This window comes from Gracilinanus agilis, chromosome 4, assembly GCF_016433145.1.
Source record: "Gracilinanus agilis isolate LMUSP501 chromosome 4, AgileGrace, whole genome shotgun sequence".
Lineage (NCBI taxonomy): Eukaryota > Metazoa > Chordata > Mammalia > Didelphimorphia > Didelphidae > Gracilinanus > Gracilinanus agilis.
Genome location: NC_058133.1, coordinates 397,028,270 through 397,053,460, shown reverse-complemented (window position 1 = coordinate 397,053,460; position 25,191 = coordinate 397,028,270). Strand labels below are relative to the sequence as shown.

Genomic DNA, 25,191 nt, shown 5'->3' with positions numbered 1-25,191 from the left:
CTGTCCACATCCTAGTTCAGGGCTTTTTTTCAGTAATTTTTCAGTCATGTACAACTCTTCATGACCCCATTTGGGTTTTTCTTGGCAAAGATACTGAGAGTGGGTTGTCATTCCTTTTTCAAGCTCATTTTATGAATGAATATATATGAAGGTCATATAGCTAGTCAATGTCTGAGGCCTGATTTGAACATAGGAAGAGGAGTTCCTGACTCCAGGTTTGGGACTCTCTATTGTACCATTTAGCTGCCTAGTTCAAGCCTAGACTTCTGTCATAGCCTCCTAATTAACTTCTCCTTTTCTAGTTCTCACATCTTTTTAATCCATATCCCCTAAACAGACAAAATAATCTTGAGACATAAATTTGATCATGTCATTCCTCTGTTCAAAAATTTTCCATGGCTCCCTATGCCTTAGAGTAAAATATAAATTGCATTAGCCTGCCATTTAAAGCCATTACAATTTGACTTTCACAAAAATCTCCTTCTAGTGTTAGGCATTGCTACTCTTTTCTTGGGATTAAGTCAAAGGTTAGTTAAGTAGCCTTCTCCCTTGCCTGAAACATACTCCTCATCATTATCTCTTAGAATCCTTATAGCTCCATTAGCTTAAACTTTCTTAAACTTTCTCTTATACCTGTTTGAGAACATGTTCCATTTTCCCTTATCTCCATAAAGAAGATTTGAGTTCATACTAGAGATGCATTAGGGCAGTGTTGGTGAAGTATTGACACATGTGCCCAGCTGGCACTGAGGGAACTGCTCTGTTCCCCCTCTTTCCAGCACCTGAGGACATTTTTTGCATGTCCCACCCCTCTGTTCTGCTGCCCAAAGCAAGCACTTCCTCCTTCCACTCCCTTCTATAAAGGAGTAGGGGTTGAGGGTGGCTCTCTGACAGCTTGAATTTGCCCTCTGGGCACTCAACTCCTTCACCAAAGCTACAGTAGGGGATAGAGAGTCATCCAGGCAGAACTAGGCTATCTTAACTTTGACACATGCTGACTTGTGACTGAGTAAGGTGCTCCCCAGGTAAAACTTAAAAACTCCAGGTTGCAGGAGAATTGCAAATCTACGTTGGTAGAGAGTGGTTCCTTATTGAGGCTGCCCAAAACCAGTATAATTACAGACCTATTAAAAATTAAACTTTCTTCTAAGTGCATCATTTTGTATTGGAGAAAGGACTGGTTTTAGAGCCAAGAAGACTTGGGTTGACATGTGCTATGTTGCCATGTTGCCACCAGTATCCCCCCCATTTTCTACCTCCTCTTCATCTTGTCTTCCTGCATTAGAATGTAAACTACTTGAGGCCAGAGATTATCTTGCTTGTTTGCATATAGCACAGTGGTGGTGCATAGTAAGTCAATAAATTCTGTCTCTATCTCTGTCTTTCTTTCTTTGTCTCTCTCCTCTTGGTACAGTATACGATTCTTTAAGGCTATAAATATAGATGTGTGGTGATGTGCATTTCAGTTTTTAGCTTATCAATGTTAATAATCATTATTCCCAGTATTTACAAATAATTCTTTATTTTCTCAAAAGTAATATAGTAGTATTTGCATTCATCAGTGCCACAGATTGTAGATTTATTTTTTTGATATTTTGAATTATAAGCGGTTCAGGATTTTTAAATTTGGGATCTACAGACATCCAAAGATTTCAGGAGGTTCATGAACTTGGATGAGGAAAATTTACATATGTGCTTTCACCAAAATTTAACATTTCCTTCAAATATTTTAAAATATTTTGAGAAGGAGTCTTTAGGCTTGGTCACATTGCCAAAGGGGTCTGTGATGCAAAAAGGGCTAAGAACCTTTGCTCTGCAGGAGCAGTTTCAAGATGGGGAACAGCCAAGGTAATAGTAGGCCAAATGTGCTTTTGTCCCTCAGAAGCACCAGTTTGTCAAGACCATCAAACTGGTATTTCAATATGGCATTGCCTGATGGTCATTCAGATATTTTACTCTTTATTGAATGATTATGGTAGGCTGCCTTTCTAAAGGTTTAAACGAGATAGCACTCAAACAATGGGATTTAAGAGCATCTGGAAAGGGGCCATTCAAGTTATGGATGTCCCAACAGTAAAGTGCATTGTTAATGCAATTTATTTATTTAATTATTTGGGGTTGCCATTTATTTATATTTTTGTGTATAACAATATTATATATAGCAACAATTATATAATACAGATGATTTATTATAAATATGTAATCAAATATAACACATATGCTTATTCAAGAGAAACAAATTCTCACATTAGCTATGTCTGAAAATCTGTCTCATTCTTTCTCTGCTTCTCACCCCTTCTTCCTCCCCAAGAAGACAGGTTATATATATTGTACATATATTATCATATAGTATATATTTCTCTGCTTGTCATGTTGTGAAACAAGACACATAATGCTTAACACTAGAGAAAAATTCTTGGAGGAAATAAAGTAAATCATTTATTTTTAATTTTAATATTGTTAAGTCCTGGAGTCAGATCTCATGCTACTGAAGGAAGAATAAATGATTAAGAAATGAACATAGCTGCCATAATATGCATATTCATATTTTATTTGAGAAATAAAAAAATTAAGAGTATTTCAGAGTCCAAGGTAGTGCATTCATGCAGGATAAAAGTAAATTATATAGGGAGACATAAACCCATAAGTTTCTTCTTTCTGTTTAGTCTCTATTATAGTCCTGTGAAATTATGTCAGCTCCTTGAAGTCATGGACTATCTTTTATCTTTCATTTTATACCTAGTACAATATATGGCACAAAGTAAGTGGTTAATAAATGTTTATTGACCTAATGACTTGGAGCACTGAAGATGTACAGATAGAATCTGGTAAAACCTTAGAATAAACTGAAAGTAATTCAAAGGCAGGGTGGTAAGGGCTAGGCAATTGGGGTTAAGTGAGTTACCCAGGGTCACACAGCTAGGAAGTATCAAAGGCCAGATTTGGACACAGGATCTCCTATCTCTAGACTTTGCTTTCTGTTCACTGAGCTACTTAGGTGCCCCAAATGAACACTTGATTCCTAACCTGGGAACTGGAAAATAGGGATCAGCAAACTATGGCAGTGATTTACTCATGACTTCTACTTGGTTGGTGTCAGGTACGGCCAGGACAGTAAAAGTAATTTACAACTTCTTTAGAAAAACTTCAAAGTACATACCCATTCCTATGTAATTTTTATGTGTTTAGGATAATCTTGTTGTGGATAGTATTGCTATATAAATTAAATAATTACATGTTATATATATGGCATATACAATATACACACATATAGGACTTTAAGGTCTTTTTACTTGGTTATTTCATTCAACTCGTGTCAGTAAACAAGTTATTTATTCCCTTTTTATAGAACTGGCATCTCCACTCTTCAGAGTAAGAAACAGAGACTCAAAAAAATTATATAACTTCTCCTAGGTAATTCAGTTTATTGGCATTGCTAGCATGTATAAAACAAACTTAATGATAAGGGTTAGTAGTATTTCCCACTCTACCATGATGCTCTGAAACTAATCTACAGATTAAAAAAAAAAACTAACCTAAGAGAAAGGACATTTGTTTTACATTTGCTTTTATTAATCAAATCACCAAACTATTTTAAGTCTGAGTTTAGAAATTTTGAAAGATATAACATCAAATTAAAATGAACATCCTTATTTTAAGACCTAATTGAGAGAAGAAAATCACTTCCTAATTAGTTCTTACAATCTCAATCAGGAATATAATGAATGAGACCTAGGGGGGAAAAAAACTGAAAAAAATATTTAGGGAAAAACTGTCATTAGATTTCTCCCAGGACAGCTTTTCCAGGAGATAAGAGAACTCAATTCAAAGAACATTTATTAAGGACATACTATGAGGAAGTAATTAAAAGTATGAAAGAAAGATAAATAAAATACTTTCCTCAAGTAACCTTACTTTCTTTTAATGGTAGAGTGGGGAGGGAGGACAAACAACCATTCCTTAGAGCTGGGTTAAAATAGGGAACAGGGGATGGACTCTCCTTTTCTTACTAGTTTAGTTTATGATGTCTATACTGGGCTTACCAGATGAAAGTTACTGGAGAAAAAAAAAAGAAGGTAGCTGAAAAAAAAAGGCAATAGACTATCTCCCTATTTTAAAGATACAGGCAGCCAAGCCATATGCACATGGTGGGGATCAAAAGCTTTCATGTTACCCAAATTGGGCATGTCCAGATCAGCTTATATATCATACATTTCCTTGCCATTTTGGGGTAGGAGGTAGTCCGTTTTTTTATGCTAATCTTCCAATCTTGGGATGTGTGTTGTTAGAGTGAGCGCAACTTTGTATATGGTATTTCAGGTTGAAGTCTTGACCATATCATAATAGGTTAATGGATTTAAATATGGAAGGGGCCATCCAGGTCATTTAGTTTTATTCTCTCATTTTACAACTGATAAACAGGATGATTTCAGTTTATGTTGCTCAAAGGCTTGACCTTACAAGTAGTGAAATGTAAGATTTATTTGTCCATGTATCCATCATACTCTTTTGGGGTACTTCCACAACCTTTTTTAGTATCCTTTTAATGTTGTCTCCTCATTTTTAGAATGTAATAACCTGCTTGAGGGCAGGAATTATCTTTCTTTTTACTTGAATTTTTATTTCCAGTGCTTAGAGAAGTGTTTGGAATATAATTGCTTAATAAGTACTATTGACTTCTTATCTTCACTAACTTCCCATTTGGGGATTTTATTTCTCTCACAGTGATCCTTAGGGTATATGCTTCCAATGTAAGACAATTGACCCGTTAGTAATAGATAGCATTCTCAGGGAGGGAGAGTTTATGTACTTGATTGGTTTCTATGAAAGTGGATCTTGTTCTGTACTCCTAGCTCTTTATACTACTCCAGGAAATCCTTTTAAGTAAAAACCAATTGGGAAATGGGGTTCATTTTACAGAACTTTGCATTGCAGATAACTTGAAATGCATATATTTTTTAAGATTTATGAACAGAACAGTTGAGAAATCAGCTATCCTGAAGGTTTTTTCACCTTTTCCTTCCCCCTCCTCTTCACATCTAATATGAAAGTTGGTTTTCTAGAAAAAAAAATTTGATCTTTTCTGATATATTTCAATGAAATCAGAATTTTCAGAATTAGAGTATTTCCCTTTAGTATTGGACTTTCTTTCATTGAAATGGAGACCAGTGACATATCTTAAGGTGTGTTAGATTTGAAATCTAAGGACCTAGGTTAAAATCCCATTTCTACCACTCATGATCTTTGTAGTCTTAGGCAAATCTTTAACTTCTCCCACTCTGGGTTTTCCTCTCTTGTAAATTGAGGGGATTGTCTCACTAGATGATTGCAGAAATCCCTTCAAGCTTCAAATCTGATTTATGATTCATGATCATTGTTTTCATTAACTGAAAGTTGATAGAGTTTTCATCATTTTTACTTTGCCTTTTAGCAAAAGTATTTGCTTCTAAATAAAGCTGTATTTATGTAGGCCAATAAAATATAGGGTATAAATCTGTGTAGGAGTATGGTTTTGTTTTTGGTTTTAAAAAATATAGTTGGACTTTTTTGTTTTTAGTTTATATTTGAGGAAAGGAGGAATGAGCAGAACATATTCCAAATATTGCCCTGAAGGAGACTTCTTGTAAAAGCTTCAGTCTTTTACTAATAGGTTTTTTAAAAAATTTTAATAAAACATTTTGAATTAATGGCTTATTACATTTTTTCCATGCAGTTATGCATTTGACCCATACCAATATCAATGAAATCTCACCAAGTTTTATTTCAGAAACTTACCTTGAAAGAAAAAAGACTTTTCTGGTCAAATTTTAGACCAACAGCTGTACAGGGATGTCAATCAATCAATCAAATATTTATTAAACACCTACTATGTGTCTGGCACTGTGTTAAGTGGTAGGTAATACAAAAAGAGGCAAAGGAAGTCCCTACCCTCAGGGAGTTTATAATCTAATGGGGGAGGGGAGAAGACATGCAAACAAATACAGTAGGGCCCTTTTATTTTGGGGAATACATTCCAAGACCTACCTTGGATTGCTGAAACCACAGATGAGCAAATATCTTCCTCTGTCCAATACTGCTCCTCAGCTTGGTGTTGTAAGGTTTCCCATCCCACCAACTCCCTCATCCCCCTTCAAAAAAATACTCAAAAAAATGAGATCTGCCTGCTGCAGATAGACTTCTAGTCAGTTCTATATCTCTAGCAGGTTGACTGAGGATAACTGAAATCTCAGGGAAAAAAAAAACACTGCAGATAAGGAGGCCCCACTATATATACAAAGCAAGTTATATACAAAATAAATATAAAATAACTTAAAAAGGGAAGGTACTAGAACTAGGTGAAGTTGGAGGAGGCTTCCAGTAAAATAGGGGATTTTTATTTGGATTTAAAGGAAGCCAGGGAGTTCAATAAGTAGAATGGAGGAGGGAAAGTATTTCATGCATGTGTTGTTATAGCCAAAAAAAGCTTATAGAAATATTATAGCTTATAAGAATATTATAGCCCAAAAAGCTAAACTTGGCAATTAAGCAAGGGGGTTTTTGGATAAGGTCATGCCCGGCTCAAGCAGGGCAGTTATCTCTGGCTGACAGCCCCAGGGCCACAACTCCTCCCCTAGACAGAACAGCCTTGAAGATTAAGAATCATATCCTGTGGCACCTGGAAGCATCCCTACTCCCTCTGTCTAGCTATTAGCTAACCCTAAGACAAAGGCACCTATATCCTGGAAACATATATATTCCCTCTTCTGAATGCATCACTCGGGATTCTTTTTGCTGAGTTCCCCCAGAGCGCACTGGCAATAAAGCTTTCTCCTGCTTTGATTGCATTGTCTCGTGTGTTCCTCTGGAAGCCACCCATTTTGAACCCTAACAATGTGAGATAAAATGATGACAAGTGCCTCATTCAAAAATGAGCACCAGTGCCCCACTCACTCAAATAAACAAAACCTGGAATCAGAGGTTAGGAATAAGAAGATACATACAGTTGTTGATTCTCTTCATGAAAGAGAGTACTTCAATAATGGGCTAAGAAGTACTAAGGAACTAGGCAGCAAACAGGCAGTATATACAAGTTCCCAATATCCCCCTCCCTTGTCAGGTCCCACACTGGGTCCAGACCACAGTCCAAAATACCTGTGACTGAGTTGTAGTTCTTCCAATCCAGTTTAGGTGAAGTAAGGGAAGCAACTGACCTGTTTATTGCCCTTTCTGTCTTCCATCAGTCTCCCTCCCAAACTTGTCTTAGTCAACAAAAGGTAACAAACTAGCCTTTGTAAGCTGAATCCTCATTCTGAGAATAGAACACTCAGTTCTATCTCACACACAGGAGAAAGCCTGAGAAGATGCGCAAAGCCCCAAGAAGGGGCCTTATTTGTGGAACATCCAGGTCAGGGAGTAAGGAGAGAGCCAGGTTATGAAAGGCTTTGAAAACCAAATAGCATTTTGTATTTGATCCTAAGAGCAAGAGGGAGCCAAGGGAAGCCTGAGGGGCAGGGGAGGAGGGAAGGGTAGTGGTGTGAGGGGGGCAGAGAATGAGAATAAGATCCAACTTTAGGAAAATCCTTTTACTGACTGAATGGAGTAGACAGAGACTTGAGATAAGGAGGCCCACCAGCAAGCTATTGTGTAATCCATGTGCCAGGTGATGATACCCTATGCCAAAGTAGTAGCAGCATCAGAGGAAACAGGCATATTCCAGCGATGATAAAAGATGATCAATGGGTCTTGCACCAACTTGGATTTGAAAGATAAGGGACTCTTACCAATACTGTTCTTAGCTTAGACGCATTCTCTGTAACTTACAGCCTTGTCTGGAGCACTGAGTGGTTTAGTGACTTCCCCAGGGTCAGAGGCCAGAACTTGAAACTAGGAATTCCTGAGTTCAAAACCAACTTTCTTTATACTGCATTAAGTTTTTTCATATGACACCCAGCTCAAGTTACCTTTCCTTTCCTCACCTCTTTTTCTTTACTTTCCCTTATTCTCTGGTTAGTAAATTTAGTAAATTACTAAATTGTTCTACTGCTCTCATGCATCTCTACTTTTCATGAATTCCCATTCCCAGCTCCTTGTGAATGATGATATATACAATAGGAAGTATGGTATATAAGACATAGTATGTAATAATCATTTTTTAAGACTTTCAGTGTTTGTTAATGGGAAAAAATCGTGATTGCAGAGAATTGGAATTTAGATATTGGCTTTGTTCTTTGCTACTTATGTGATTTAAGGCAAGTTATTTCTACACTCTGAGTTTCAGTTTCCTCATCTGAAAAATGAGATTGTTGGACTGGGTTATGTCTAAGAACTTTTTCAGGTGTTAATCTTCTGGTCCTTTGACCTTAAAAAAAAAAAAGGAATAGTATTGCACGTAACTTTGCAAAAGTACTCTTTTAGATGATTAAGTCTAAAGATTAAATTAATTGGCTAATGTGCCATTGCTTTTCCAAGTTGGATAAGGGAGGAGGAGGCACTTTTGAGGATGGTAGAAGGACATGCAAATGAGAATCACACTTGGCAGAGTTGTTAAGATACTGCTACTGGATCTTTGGCAGAGGCAAGCAAAAAAAGGGTGAGAAAACAAGAGCATTCTAATTTGCAAGAAAATGCAGTAGAGTCATCATTTGCAGCTCCATGGAGATTCTATTGTAAAGTCTTTACTGCCTGTAAATGGTTTCTGTGTTGGAGTTGGGGGTGGGGTAGAGGGGTGCAGTGTTGGGGAAATAATAGTTGCAAGTTGGGGTTAGAAGTCAGTTCCATGTAGTCTGATTTAGCAGGAGAGGGACAAAGAATCAACATGGAATTGCTTACAGACCTGTGGACTGTGCTACAAAGGACCTGGAAGCTACCAATGGCCTAGGGGAAGGTGGAAAATACCTTTGTTTTTTTGCCCTTATTTTATAGAGTGAAATCTGCATGTTGTGGTAGACTAAAAAGAGGGAAAGCCTCTCTTGATTTGTTGGAGAGAAAACTGAATGAATGAGCCCTGAGGCAGCAAGTCTGATGTGGGTTTCATGCAAATAAGAGCAGTGATTGGCTTCTTGTTCATTCCCCCCACATGTTGTAACTGGCTGCTCTTCGCCTTGAGGATTAGGTTTCAGAATAAGCTTTTCAGGTTCAAGGATTGTTAATGGCTTATAACTACCGGGATAGTCAGTCTAGCCTTCACGTTACATCTTGCACTGGCAGATGCCTACATTCATGGAGACAGGAGTGCAGAAAAGTTAGGAACAGAAGTTGAGGCAAATATAGACCGAATCTTGACTTGATGCTCCGCTGCTGTATCTGACTTCTTATGGAATATAAACTACTACTGCACCTCATGTAGGCATCTTGGAAATGGTCATATTCATTAACACAAAGATCAAGTCTCTGATTAAACTTTTTAAGAAGAAGAGTAAGTAGTTCTTTTGTCCTTTCTTCCTCCCACTCCCCTCTCTTCACACCCATGTACCTCCTACTGTGTGTCTTATTCTTTTTCTCACCCTTTGAGTGATGGAATGGAAAGAAATGGTGGAAATGCATAATTACCATGAGATTAAATGGCTGTCTCTACAAACTGGTTTTTATATCCCACAGAGGTATTGAAAGAATCAATGAAATAATGTTTGTTGGAGAACTATTTAACTAAATGCTATTTGCAAGAAAGCTTTTGTTATAATTCAAACTTTTACTATTTAATACAAGGAGAGCATTTTGTTTTTCAGCTGCCCATTTTAAAAATGAGAGTCAAGTTGTGTAACTTTCTTTGTTCTTCTGTAAAGCCCCTGAAAGAGGAAAAGAAATGTATTTGCTTTGTATTATTCTCCTTGTATAAGCAGGGATGTGTGTGCATATGTGTTTTAAATGGTAATGTGGTAAGGAAGTCCTTGAGTGATTTGTTCCATATTTTAGATGGGGATAATCCTGTAAAGTTTCCCCAGGAGGTCCCAGCTGTATACTTGTTTTAAGACAGAAGAACCCTGCTGCTTACCAAATTCTATCTAAATTGAAGAGTGATCATTTTAAAGTCGAGAACCAGAGCTGTACAGTTTTCTTGAAATGTACTAAAGGAAATTTTCCCATCTGGGTGCTTTTTTATTTACTTGGAAAGAGATTATTTTCTTATACTTTTGTTACTTCTTTCTTCTTTCATGGTGTCAATTATACTCATTAATAATGAACTCTATTTACTGCTGCTTTTATAGCACCTGTGGTAGCAACAAAGAAGAGCATTTAAGGCAGTTTTTGCATTTAGGATGTTTATTCCACTGTTTTTCATGATTAGAATCTACACTGAAAAGGGAGGGGCAGATTATGGTATTCAAGGTGGGGAGATAATAGCATCTTCCTAGTGAGCCAACTGATTTTCCTTTTTTTCTTTTGTAGTAATATACTGTACAAAAAGAGAGATTTGAAGATTATTACTTGGATTTGATCAGCTGTGATAAACAAATACACTGCATTAGTCAACATTTTCTTGCTGAGGAAATGATGTAATTTGATTCTTCTAAACTCAATGTATCTTTAGTAGCACCATCACCAGTGGCCATTGGTGGTAATAATAGTAATAATAATAATAGCAGACTTAAGATTTAAATTTTACAAAGCACTTTGTATACATCTTCTCATTCTGATAATTTGGAGGTAGGACATATGAATCTAAACTAGGCAATTCAATAAAAAGTCATAGTCTTAGACACATTTATTGACATGAATCGATATCAACAGGAGAATAGATTAAAAATAAATTTCTTGTCAGGCACAGAAGTTATCAGGCACCTAAGGACAACTTAAAGAGGCCTGAATTTGAAGTCATAGTACTGGCTAGCTCTGCTACCTAAGTGACTGGCCAAGTCACTTAAACTTTCTAGGCTGTCTGTATTCTCATCTTCTTGAGGACAGGCACTAATTTTTCCTCTCTCTCTTTCTCTGTCCCTTTCCTTCCTTCTCTTTCTGTCTCCAGTGCTTGACACATAAAAATGTTTGAATGACTAACCTGTAAAACAAGGGCTTTGAACTAAATGATTCAAAAGGCTCTTCTAGCTATATGATCACATATAAACATTTACTTTTTTTTTTTTTTTTTAACTCTTACCTTCTGTCTTAGAGCAGTAAGGGGTAGGCAATGGGATTAGGCCACTTGTCCAGGTTCACACAGGAAGTGTCTAAGATCAAATTTGAACCCAGGACCTCCCATCTCCAGGTCTGGCTCTCTATCTACAGAGCCACCTAATTGCCCTATAACATTTACTTTAATACAAAGATTTTTAAGTAAAACGCTTTCAGGTTTATTTTCCCTTTGGATGGGTTTCTGGGAAAGTTAAGTTACAGATACACATGTCATTATATATGTGATACCTATTCATGTCATGTGTATATGTTTTTATATATACACATTTTCTTCCTTCCCCATCTCTTTAGACCAGGGATTGGCAATCTTTTTGGCCGTGAGAGCCATAAACGCCAAATTTTTTAAAATGTAATTTCGTGAGAGCTGTACAGTGCTCACAGTGCACGCTCCTGTAACAGTGCACATTCCTGTAACAGTGCCTGAAAAAAAATTGACTTTATGGTTCCTGCAGAAAGAGCCTTAGGTTGCCAACCCCTGCTTTAGACCAACAGCTCCTCAAAGACAAGGACTGTTTACTTCTATCTTTGTATCCCTAGCCCCTGGCACATAACAGGCATTTAGTAAATTGCTTTGATTGATGGATTAGGATCTGCTAAAAAGGGGATTACACAATATGGTGAAAGAGGAAAAAGGGGTTCAGATTGCTGAGTGGGAGTTAAGTAGCACAGAGGCAGCTGTGGTATAGTAGAGTCCTGGGTCTGGAGTCTCCAATACTGTGCTCCCAACTGCTCATTCTCTCTCTGTCTCAGAGCCACAGGCAATCCTCATGCCTGGAACTTTTCTTCTCCTTATTTCTCCCTCATAGAATCCTTCTGACCTCAGCTTTAGTGCCACCTCCAGATATTTCTCTTCTTCCTCTATTGCCTGTGTTCTTTGGCAACTCCAGTTACCTTCTGTTTAATTATGTAAACTTCTTGAGGGCATGAGCCATTTTTTTTTAACCTTTGTATCTTTTGGCACTCAGCACAGTGCTTTGCCTGTGAAAAGTGCTTAATAAATGCTTACTGAATTGAATTGTTGGAAAAATGGGACTGAAATTTTGCCTCTATTTAAGTTTTTGGAACAATTTTGAAGAGGTATACAGCAAATGTGAGCTAAATGCCAAATGGTTCACCACCAGGGTGATGAATTTTTCAATCAAAGAATCATAAGTTTCAGTCTCCATCAGTGGAGCAAGTACATAGATGGATGAAATAAGTTTTCTCTTGAAATATTGAGATACAATTAACACTTATAGTTCACTTCTTGCCTCCTTGGCTGGTTCACTTTGGCCTTCTGCCAATGATTTGCACTTACTCTGCCTGTTTTATGATTTACTAAAGTTATAAAAGTAAGACCTGTAAAAACGATATTTAGTGATACATAATCAGAGTGGGTTGTTCTCAGCTTCTTGCCTACACAGTTCTGGTCTCTGCTGTTCTTTCATCTGTATTAGTCTCAATCTTCCAACTCAGTTTCTCCCAAAAAAGAAGGCTTCATCTTATTCCAGTATCCCTTCCTTATCAGTCCCTCAGCTTCTTTCCCTCTCATCTATGGTGGGTCAGTGATGGGCATGTAGTAAGTACTTTCCACCTGGATATTTCTTGTACTCCACCATATGTTGCTTCTTGTCTCAATTTAGGTTATAGGGGGAGATGCTTGAAATGATGAGTGGAAGAATCCTTGACAGTAAAGATGTAAAAAGGGACCTAGTGCTTCCACTTTGAAGCAGAGAACCTTTTGTTAGAATATTTGTTCTAGGGGACTTTATAAGTCAAGTATGTTTTCATCTAGCTAACCACTGAAATTGTGCAAGGTAAATGACCTGTCTTTTATTTGTCATCTTTGCAACACATGAAAATAAAGAATTACATTCATGATTTCTTTAAAAAATAAAAGATCTGGGGGGCAGCTGGGTAGCTCAGTGGTTTGAGAGTCAGGCCTAGAGATGGGAGGTCCTAGGTTCAAATCCGGCCTCAGACACGTCCCAGCTGCGTGACCTTGGGCAAGTCACTTGACCCCCATTGCCCAACCTTACCACTCTTCTACCTACGACCCAATATACAGAAGTTAAGGGTTTAAAAAAATATCTCAGGGGTATTCTTTAAGACCATTAAATGACATTTTCTTACCTCATTCATGAAATTTGATAGATTTTTATAGTTATAATGCTTTTAAGCATTGAACACTTTACTTCCTTTTCAGTCTTGATGTTTCTTTTTCTACATAGGGCATCAAAAACTTCATGATAAAATGGTCATATAATGCTACAGTATATTTATTGGACTGGAGAATAGATAAAAGTGCCTTTTATCTATTTGATCAGCCATCTTTTTATGGGAAAGGAATATTGAATTCTGAGAGAAAAGTCAACTGAAAAGTATAATTATGTCATTAGTATAATGAATGATGAATAAAATGGAAGTTTTTTCTTTGTAACCTATCAGTATGGGAATAATGTTGCAGTGTCTGTAAGATTAAATGTCAACACTTGCTCCTCCAAAATACCTTATTTTTTTAAAATTCAAGTTACCCTTTCCCATCTTGCAAGCATTGTTTTACTCATCATTCTATTTTTCTCTTTATAGCTGTCTCCAATTTAGATGAAGAGAGTAGATGGACAGTTCATTACACAGCACCATGGCACCAGCAGGAGAATGTATTCCTACCTACCACAAGGCCACCCTGTGTGGAAGACTTGCATCGACAAGCCAAGCTGAACCTCAAATCAGTACTGAGAGGTAAGATGTTTGACACCAGCAAAGTGTTTTTTGTTTTTTTTTTCTTTTTGGCTTGGTTAATTGAATGATTTTATGATAATAGTCTTAGCTATTTTCTATGCATTCATTTTCATTGTAAGAGAAGAGCTGTTAAAGTTAAGTATTTGAAATGCACACAGAACAGTCTTACCTCTTTTATATGATGGAACCCTTTGCCAGTCTAATGATATCCATGGACCATTTCTCAGAATAATTTTTTAAATACATAAAATAGAACACATACGAATATAAAGGGAATCAGTTATTGAAATAAAGATTGAATTTTTTCCAACTCCCTGAAATCTATCTGTGAATCCCTTAAGGATTTATGTATCCCAGATCAAGAATCCCTACTCTATGGGCTTTTTTTCTACTTCAAGTTACTATGATATACACATCCTATAAAAGATGCACCTAATATGATAAGACATATTTAAAAACTGATATATACTTCTGTCATAGGCGAGCTTTCCTTAAGGTGGGAGAAAAAGGGCCTTTTATATCTATTAGATTTAATCAAGCTCTAACTTGATTAAACATTCATGACACAGTGGATACTAATGTTAGTGCCTTTAAAAAAAAAAACTTATAAGATTTTCTGAATCTCATATTCTCAAAACCTGAATGTCTCAACAATATTGTCTAGTGCGTTTATTATGTTTAATCCAAGTTCTGTATATAACTAAGTCCTCAAAGGGCCTATGCACTCTGGTTAATGTTTAATTATTGTCAGCCGTTCATCAAAACTTGGACTTGATCCTATCTGACTTTTCACAAGTAAGTAAACCTTTTGGAAAATGGGAAAATTTCCATGTGAGTTATAATCATTATATGTTCAATGTTACTAATTTTATTTCTAATTTCAATTCATTAAAGAATTTTAAAAGTGGACATGAACTGGACATATATAAGAGGATAGGCTTATGAGTTTGAAAACTATTCCTAGTATATTAGAACACTTTTCTCTCTCTCTTCTTCCCTCCCTCCCTCTGTCTCCATCTCTCCCTCCTTCCTTTCTTCCCTCCCTTCCTTCCTTCTTCCCTAAAAACCAGTTGTTCTTCTCAATCTACTCAATCATTTGACCTTCCATACAAATCTTTGTAGTCAACAGGTTACTTAATATTTTCTTTTGTTATTATTTGGCAGAAAAAATGTTCATGTACATGTATAGATTTCTATCATGGAAACTCTTGAAAATTCAAAAATCATCAGTATTTAATGTAATTACCTTGAATTCTCCCTTTTTTATATTTCTTCCAGGCTCAGACTTTCACTTCCAAACAGATTAATCAGAATCTTTCAATGTTCCTTCACTGGTGATATTTCAGGGCTTTAAAATATTTATGAATGTATACCAAACATTGGGGTAAACACTGAGGTCACAAAGATACAAGCAAAGACAGTACCTGAACTCAATGAGCTTATATTCTAAGAGGGAAAGAAACACTCATAGGGCAGTGGTTGATAAAGAGGGTCCCTTTGGGTGGGAATATTGAATAACACTTGAATTTCTTCACTTTACCTCACTTTCACCAATGGATTTCTTTCTCAAGTTGTTCTCATCATTCTAACCCTAAGAAAAATTCTAATATTTTGCTTTAGAAAAAGTTACAATTATGAAAGACCCAGGTATAGTTTTATAGTGTACTCAACCCTTGGAAAGCCCTGTGTATATACCATTTTTGCAGCACTTTCTCAAATTTAACAGTTATTAAATTTTAAAAAGTCACTTTGTTTTTGTTTGTAATTGGAGTTTTTTAACTGTTAAAATAAAACAAATACGCTTGTATCTACATGTCTATATCTGTATGTATGTATATGTGTGTATGTGTATATATATATTTTGTATATATATATATATATACACACACATATATATGTTATAAAGTTGCAGAAGTACAAAAAAGATAAATGGATATATTCCTCCCATTTAAGACCTTATACTCGGGAAGGGAACATAAATCAAGTATAAAAATAAAGATATGAGATAAAATGTGCTAAGTGCAATGAAAGGTACATTGAAACAATTCAATTCAGCAAGCACTAAATGCCCTAAGGCACTAGACAGAAAAGTGTTAGCAGAATTCAGAGGGAGTAAGAGTGTGCTTGTGCTGAGAGGGAAGGTTTATCTTGTCAAACTTACTTCTCCTGATGGAATTAAAAGAGGATTCAGTATTCCCAGAAGAAGTGTGCCAAAGAGTTGCCTGGACTGATTGTTCAGCCTTTATTTTATTGTTTGGCACAATGAAATTATTCTTTACCATCTCATCTTCAGCCATGTATAAAGTTTAAAATATCAAATCATCATTTTCAGCTTTTGCTGCAAACTTAAATATAGAAGTGCTGAGCAAAAATACTGTTACCAACTTCTTTTAATTTTTAACTATCTTGTAAATTAATAGACTGCAACTTTATATAAAAATTGATAATGATTTTACTTCTGTATGTTGCTTTACCATTGCCATTTTGGCATTTATGCTATAACCCAGTCTCATCATTTACTTGAATTCATTTGCTAAAAGTACCTTTAAAAAGTAGTAACTCAGTAAAAAATATCATAAAAGATACTTCTGAATTATTTCCCACTTTTTCCACCAACTTGTTAATATTATGAAATGACTTTATTTTCAGGACAAAAATCAGAGATCTTGTAATTATTTGCATTCCATGGGATTTTAAATGATAAATCATCTCATAATTTTACTTGATAGAAGGATTACCTTGATGATATATTTATAATGTCAATTTCCAAATGCAACAATTTGGTTCATTGACATTGAATTCAAATTTAATGTTTATCATCAGTTTTCTGATTAAACTTCGGGAAAATCTATATTATACAATGCATCCCAAAAGTCTTGAGTGCAGTTTTAAACTTTAGTAGTCTCAGTTGTCTAAAACTGCACTCAGACTTCTGGGGCACCCTGTATTTTGAGTAGATTTTTCAAAGCCCTAGTCTGTGGGCCTTTTCTGCCCTCTTTTAAAGTATGTACCTTTATCCAGATCTCATGATTTCATCTTTAAATTACCATTTCAGTATACCAGCACCTAACTGTTGTTGGTTTTGCCTAGACTTGCATTTTTATTTTGAAAAGGCAAATGCTTTAATAATTGCTTTAATGCCTTAAGCCATTCACTTAAAGGGAACCCTAAAAGCAAATATACATCAAGGGGAAAATATTTTTGTTGGAAGTTTTGAGGAAAACTTGCTCAAGCTCCATTTTAAAATTTGATTTTAAATAACTACTTAAGAGCTTTTAAATACTAATGACTTTAAAGCAAGGAACTGATTGAACTAATGACTGGATTAAGGGAAGACTCCAGGATATATATTCATATTCTCTCTCTCTGCTACCTTTCTCTCTTCTTCTCCTCTCTCTTCTTTTCCCTCCCTTATTCCCTTCTCTCTTCCTCTTTTCTTCCCCTTCCTGGTTTGTTCCCTTATTTTCCTCCTCTTCAAAACTTGGTTTAATACTTCAATAGTCAATTATTAATCATCCACTATATAAGACACTGTGCTAGGTACTGAGGTTTGAAATAAAGTATGAAATAGAATAGAACCTTTGTGAACTTTACTACATGTGTATGTATATATGGACACACTAGCAATTTAAATGCAGAATTTTTTTAAATGAGCATAAAAGGACAAGAGAGGTACAAATTAAGTGATATTTAAGGTCTGAGGAGGAAAGGTAATTTCTAATGGCATAGGAAGAAGGATTAGACTTGGCCTTTTGGCTAAGATCAAGTGTAATATCTGTTCTTATCAGTAGACAATACTTCATGATAGAGATGGTATTTGAGTTGCATCTCTAAGGACCTAAGGAAGATTTTTAATACAGAGAGATGGAGCAAGTAAGGGTATTCTAAGTATGGGGAACAGAAAGTTTTCACTGAAGAGACAAGTTGTTTGTAGGTCCTTGATGCTTACTTTGTTTGATTGTTGAAATGCTCCTTTCTTTTAGCACTTAGGAGAGTTTGTCTTGTTTGTTAGCTACTTATGTATGTCTTTTCTTCTTTATATTATAGGGAGATGTGAGTGAAAAAGCTGGAGATAGCTTGTTTGTCTTAAAAGCAAGAGTACCTGATGGGATGGAGTACAATAAGGCTGGAAAGAAAATGGTGCCAGGTGGTAGAAGGCCTTAGGAATGGCAGTATGGTAGAATGATAAAAGGGCTGAATTTGGAGTCAGAGGACTTAGAATTAAGTCTTGCCACTTCCTACCTGTATAACCTAGGACAGATCACGTGACTTCCTTGTGCATGGAATTCCTCATTTTTAAAATGAAGAGATTGGATTATATGAGATATGGTCTCTTCTAGCTCCAAGTCCATGGATCTGTTAATTTGATACTCATTAGAGTTACTCAGAAAGTATTTGCATGCTCTGTAGTGAAGAACAGAGAATAAGTATTTTCTCTTTTATTACCTCATAATGAAGGATTACTTATCAAAAATCCAGTTACTGAATCTGTGACCTTATTTCCTATAGAGCTGGTTATCTAAGTCAACCAGGGTTAAATTTTATTTCCTTTTAAAAACACTGGCATGAAAACATAGACTAGCAAAACAGTTTATTGTCTCTTCTGTACTGTGACCTTAGCAATCACTTATTTTTATAGGAAGAAATCTTATTCTTTATGATAAATTACAGGTATAGTTTGATAATAATCATTTATTAAGTGCCCACTCAGTGAACTTGGTACTGTGGGGATTTATAAGGATCAAGGAGATATATTGCTCCTCAAGGGCGGTCTAAAGACAGGCAGTAATAAAACTACATGCTGAAACAAACAGACCCATAACCAACTACAAGTACATGGTGGTATACATAAATGCTTCAGGATTGTCTGCAGCCCTTGGAAATTGGCCAGCTTTGTCTGGAAAAGTTTCATGGAGAAGATAAATTTTGAGTATGGTTTAAAGGTGATAATGGATATGCTGTGCTATAAAGGTATGAGGAAAAAGGCATTCTAGATATGGGAAATGGCCTGTGGAGTTCTCATGATGGTAACTAATTCTGTTTCTAATTATCTCAATTAAAAATAGTATCTTGATCTGCACAAATGCAGTATCTAAGTGAAATTTCTTCATGGACCTCCTCTTGATTTTGCTGGGAGAAAACTACTCCTTAGAGACCACCAACTCCTGATAGCCCACTTAGACAAATGGGCCACATAATAGGATTCTGCCCACCTAAGGATATAAATGTTATACTATACTATAAATACTATAGTGCTGCACTGATTCAGTGGCTAAAGTCATTACCAAAAACAGGGCACACAAAACTTATATAAGAAATGAAAAAAGCATGGAGATTCTTCATACTTCAGGGGCAGAGTTTTAGGGTCTTGAATTTAGATCTTGAAATGTTTTGTCAACTCCATCTCCCTCATTTCACTAAATCCACTAATTAGTGGACCCTTTCCCATTAGCACATATGAATTACTGTTATTGTGGCCAAATACAGAGCTGTTTTGTGTTTGTGATCCTGCTGCTAATATCAGGTTAATTTATCTACATATATTTTGTTTTTATTTCGGTGTGCATTGGTTTAAATTTTTGCTCTTTTTATATAATGGGTTTATATGTTATGCATTGCTGAATATATAGTCTCTAGAGAATGAATGGAAAATTGATGGTGATTCTCTTAAATCAAATGCCTTGGGCCTGTTAGCAGTGTAGATAAAGAACACAAAACTGCTACTCATACTGTGCAATGCAAACTCTTCAGATGGTTTGAGAAACATGATATTTGGATATTTGATTCATCTTGTTGAAGACATCTGGTTAATGCTGTAATATGAAACTCAGTGAAGACAGATCCCATTAGCCATAAAGCATTTAAATGGCCTGCTGAGGGAACCTTCAAATAGGTAGTCTGTAATATTCAACCCTTTTTTTATAACTATGGATTGATCATTATGGATGAGAACTAAATTGGGGTTAGCCATAATGCTGAATAATCCTTCTCTAAGAAGCTTAGTCTCTTGACAATACTTTTCAGTTTTATTAAAAAGATGCAAAGCAAAAGGGTCAGATCCAGGTTTATAGGGATGTCAGGAAATGAGTTTTCTATGACCTATAGAGCTCCAAAGGATATTAAAGGTTATATATACCTTCTGTCTTAGAATTAATACTATCAGTTCCATGGCAGAAGAGCATATATATATATATATATGTATATGTCAGAGAGGAGCATGTACCCTCTTTCACCAAATCAATTACAATTATTCCTTTGTATTTAACTGCCTGAAATTTATTTTGACAACATTATAATCATATTTACATTTTTTTCAAAATTAGTAAGTCAGATTGTTTTAAAAAGCTAGAAGTAGGTAATGTATAGGGTGCAATATTCATGCTTGTTAAAGTAATCCAATTAACTGTGATTTTATTCTTTACTGGTAAAGCCTCAAGTTTTCCATGCCTTTATAAACTGGCTTCATACATTGTTGCTATGGCCAAAAAACAAATCTTCACCTTGTGGCTAACTCCTTGGTTATAAATCTCTCCCTTAAGAGCTCAAGTGAAACCTAGACTCTATCTCAAAGCTTTGCAGCTTGTGGGACTGTCTAAAGCTTTTGCATTTCTCTAGTGACTCAGCACCTTTATGCCACAATGGAAACATTAGAATAGAACTTTGTTTTAAGTATGTCTATTAATCATGTATTTAGGGGAAGCTAGGGGGCTCAGTGGATAGAAAGTCAGACCTGGTGATGGGAGGTCCTGGATTCAAATCTGTCCTCAGACACTTCCTAGGTGTGCGACTCTGGGCAAGTCATGTAACCCCAATTGCCTAGCCCTTGCTGCTCTTCTATCTTCGAACTGATACTTAGTATTGATTCTAAGACAGTAGTAAGGATTTAAAAAATGCATTTATTATAGTTTATATTGATCACATCAAACTAGGAGGATTGAGGATCCGAAATTACTTACACAGAGCTGCAATCTCATTAATGTAGATGCTCTTTTTTAACAATATACATCGTAACCTCTCCATGCCTGTCCATCCTCAGTGACTTTTCCATGTCTTCTCATAAAATCTTAAAATCTATAACATGTGCTAAACTTCCTGACTTTGTATGGAGAACAGTGGAGCAAACAGCCTATCCTTTCAGCATTATTCCTTTCTCCTGCAACATTACAAACTTGCCTTTTTTTTTTTTTTTCCTGATCAGAGGCTCTCGGAAGACATTCTTTAAACTTCTCTTCTGTAGTTCTTCATGTGTAATGCAGGAAATCCCAAAAAGCTTGGCCTTCTTTGGAGCACTAACAGTGTAAATAATTACACTAAGCTTTTTGGGACACCCTGTATGTTTTTTTGCTCTCACCTACCGTGTACCTTTCCATTGAATTGCATGGAAGTTGACTCTCCACTTTAAATCTGTGCAATGTGCAATCTTCCTCAACTCTTGGCTTTACAACTCCACTAGAAGAATATTGTTATAAAAGAGACTGGAGTAAAGAGTTATTTATTAAGTACTTACTATGTGATGGGCACTGTGCTAAACATTGACAATATAAAGAACACGGGGATATCACAGCCTAATAGGGCAAGACAACAACAACAACAAAAAAAGACCTAGACTTATGGGAGGGGTTACCCAACACAGGGACACAATGAATTCTTGGGGTTGGGAATAATCCAAGAGGACTTGAGTTATAAGGTTGAATTTATCTCATAGAATGATGAATTTCTGGAAATCATGAATTCAGGAGAGTAGCAGCTGGGTGGGAAAAAAGGGGCTGAATTCTGTAGCTGACTTCCTCAAATGGAGAGTCTATTAGGTGTCCCCAGATGTCCACCTCTACCTTTTCATTGCAACTTTCAGGGAAAAGCTTGGGTCATTAAGAGGATTTCAAACAATAAAATGAAAGCCTAATATAATTACATATATATATATACGTATATATTATATATACACACATATACATGTATACATACATATGCTTACTGTCAGTAGATTTTTAAATTCTCTTCTTTTAAATGTGATACCTGTTCATTTTTTTCTTTATTACTACCTTTAAAAAAGTGGGCCTGAAGGAAGGGGGCCTAGCAGTACCAGATATTAAACTATACTATAAAGCAGCAGTCATCAAAACAATATGGTACTGGCTAAGAGATAGAAGGGAGGATCAATGGAATAGACTTGGGATAAATGACATCAGCAAGATAGTGTATGATAAACCCAAAGAGCCCAACTTTTGGGACATGAATCCACTATTTAACAAAAACTGCTGGGAAATTTGGAAAACAATATGGAGAGATTAGGTCTAGATCAACATCTCACACCCTACAACAAGATAAATTCAGAATGGGTGAATGAATTGAATATAAAGAGGGAAACTATAAATAAGTTAAGTGAACACAGAATAGTATACTTGTCAGATCTCTGGGAAAGGAAAGACTTTAAAACCAAGCAAGAGTTAGAGAAAATTACAAAATGTAAATTAAATGGTTTTGATTATATTAAACTAAAAATCTTTTGTACAAACAAAAACAATGTAGGCAAAATCAGAAGGGAAACAACAAATTGGGAAAAAATCTTTATAACGAAAAACTCTGACAGGGGTCTAATTACTCAAATATACAAGGAGTTAAAGCAATTGTACAAAAAATCAAGCCATTTCCCAATTGATAAATGGGCAAGAGACATGAATAGGCAATTTTCAGGTAAAGAAATCAAAAGTATCAATAAGCACATGAGAAAGTGTTCCAAATCTCTAATAATTAGAGAAATGCAAATCAAAACAACTCTGAGGTATCACCTCACACCTAGCAGATTGGCGAAAATGAAAGAAGGGGAGAGTAATGAATATTGGAGGGGATGTGGCAAAATTGGGACATTAATGCATTGCTGGTGGAGTTGTGAACTGATCCAGCCATTCTGGCTGGCAATTTGGAATCATGCTTAAGGGGCTATAAAAGAATGCCTGCCCTTTGATTCATCCATACCATTGTTGGGTTTGTACCCCAAAGAGATCATAGATAAACAGACTTGTACGAAAATATTTATAGCTGTGCTTTTTGTGGTGGCAAAAAACTGGAAAAGGAGGGTATGTCCTTCAATTGGGGAATGGCTGAACAAACTGTGGTATATGCGGGTGGTGGAATACTATTGTGCTAAAAGGAATAACAAACTGGAGGAGTTCCAGGCGAACTGGAGAGACCTCCAGGAACTGATGCAGAGTGAAATGAGCAGAGCCAGAAGAACATTGTACACAGAGACTGATATACAGTGGTAAAATCGAATGTAATGGGCTTCTGTACCAGCAGCAATGCAATGACCCAGGACACTTCTGAGGGATGTATGGTAAAGAATGCTACCTACATTCAGAGGAAGAACTGCAGGAGAGGAAACATATAAGAAAAGCAACTGCTTGAACGCATGGGTCGGGGTGGACATGATTGGGGATGTGGACTCGAAACTACCACACCAATGCAACCACCAACAATTTGGAAATAGGTCTTGATCAAGGACACATGACAAAACCAGTGGAAATGTGCATCAGCCATGGGTGGGGGGGAGTGCGGGGGGTGAAGGGGAAAGTAGGACCATGAATCATGTAACCATGTTAAAAATGATTATTAAGGGGCAGCTGGGTAGCTCAGTGGAGTGAGAGTCAGGCCTAGAGACAGGAGGTCCTAGGTTCAAACCTGGCCTCAGCCACTTCCCAGCTGTGTGACCCTGGGCAAGTCACTTGAACCCCATTGCCCACCCTTACCAATCTTCCACCTATGAGACAATACACCGAAGAACAAGGGTTTAAAAAAAAAAGATTATTAATAAATGTTTAAATTAAAAAAAAAAAGTGGGCCTGTTATTTCATTGGTATAGGGAATTTCCCATGAAGAAAATTCCTTCTACAAAGGGAAGAAAGTATAGACTTAGTGAGTGGACTGGGAACAATAAGAATTTTAAGTGACTTGTCCAAAAACATACAGCCAATGTTTTCTGGAGTTGGGAATCGAACCCAAGTTTTCATGACTATTCATTATGCCACAGCTTCTCTCCTATTTCCTTTTCTTAATGACTTTATCACATTACCCCAAGATTCTTGTTTCTACTGTTTAATTTGAGTCTCTAATTTGCTTATCATTTTGTTTGATTTGGGGGCATCTTTCTCCAATTCAGAGTTTCTGTCTTTTAACCTGTTAATTTCCTTTTGAGCTATTTCCCACTTTTCTTGCCAAATTTCTTCCATCTTTCTCATGATCTCAGATTTGAACTCTTCAAGAGCTTGTGACCAATTTTCATTTTTTTGGGAAGGTTTGGATGTGTTTCCTTGTTTGTCCTCTTCTGCTGTCTGCTCTGTTGTCTGGATTTTTTCTGTGTAAAAGTTATCGATTGTTAATGCTTTCCTCTTGTTTTTTCTCTTAGTTAGTTCTTGGGCATTGCTTGCCATTATTATGTTAGTTTTTCCTTCTCAGTCAGAAGTCTGGGTCAGGTAGGCAGGCTCTCTGTGTATAGGGGTGTGGAGCAGTTTTTGTCTGAGTCACAGTGCAGTGCCACCCCTCTTTGCTTTATCCTTGCGCCTAAAGTCTGAGCTCTTTAGGCTCCTGGGGTCTCAAGTCTAGCTGTTCTCAGGGTCAAGCCTCCTGGTGGTCCCCTTGCTTGCTCCTCTGCCCGAGGATCCTTTACAAGCCTAAGCATGCTGCTTCCACAATCTGTCGCCCCTCTGCTTTAGGTCTGTGCCCAAGGACTGCACTCAAGGTCTGCTCTCAAAGTCTGCGTTCTTTAGCCTCTTGGGGTCTTAAGTCTTGCTGCTCTCAGGAGCAAGCCCCTGGTGATCCCAGTTAGTTGCCAAGAACTTAGTGATTTAGTGAACGTCCCACGTTTGCTCTACCTCTTGTGTGCTGGCTCTCGGACTGTAGGTGGGATGGGGGTAGGGGATGGATTGATCAGCTCACGTTTTAGTGAGAGCTATTTCACTCCCTTATAGCATGGAAATGCCTAAATCCCATGTACCTTCAATGCCGTGCCCTATTGCGGGGTCCCTTCATTCATCTGGATTTGGTTTTTTGTCCTTTTGAGGTATCATGTATCACTCAGTTAGGAGGGTTAAAAGCCCTGCTTCTACTCTGCAGCCATCTTAACCTGGAAGTCAAGATTCTTGTTTCTAGAAAAACTGAGATATTCCCTTTAGATCACTATATAAAATCCAAGTGGTCATAATTTTAAAATTTGTATACCTTATCTGCATTCTCATTGTATTAATCTGGAATTCCCATAACTCATGTTAGCTAAATTTAAAAGGTAAAGGCAATAATTCAGTTTGATGCCTTCAAAGTCAGGCATCTCATTTCTTACCTGGCTACACTTTTTGAACATCTTTGTCT

General features: G+C 36.5%; 1 protein-coding gene across 2 annotated transcripts in view; it reads left to right on the top strand.

Annotated features, from left to right (window-relative positions):
- Nucleotides 1–25,191, top strand: part of NHSL1 (NHS like 1) — a 170,521-nt gene that overhangs the window by 80,583 nt on the left and 64,747 nt on the right. The window contains exons 1-2 of one of the 2 annotated variants that reach the window (XM_044677119.1): nucleotides 9,337–9,394; nucleotides 13,678–13,830. In XM_044677119.1, coding sequence (XP_044533054.1) covers nucleotides 9,337–9,394; nucleotides 13,678–13,830 — 211 coding nt within the window. Of the gene's footprint in view, nucleotides 1–9,336; nucleotides 9,395–13,677; nucleotides 13,831–25,191 lie in introns of those variants that run through there. The other variant, XM_044677118.1, reaches the window with a different exon arrangement.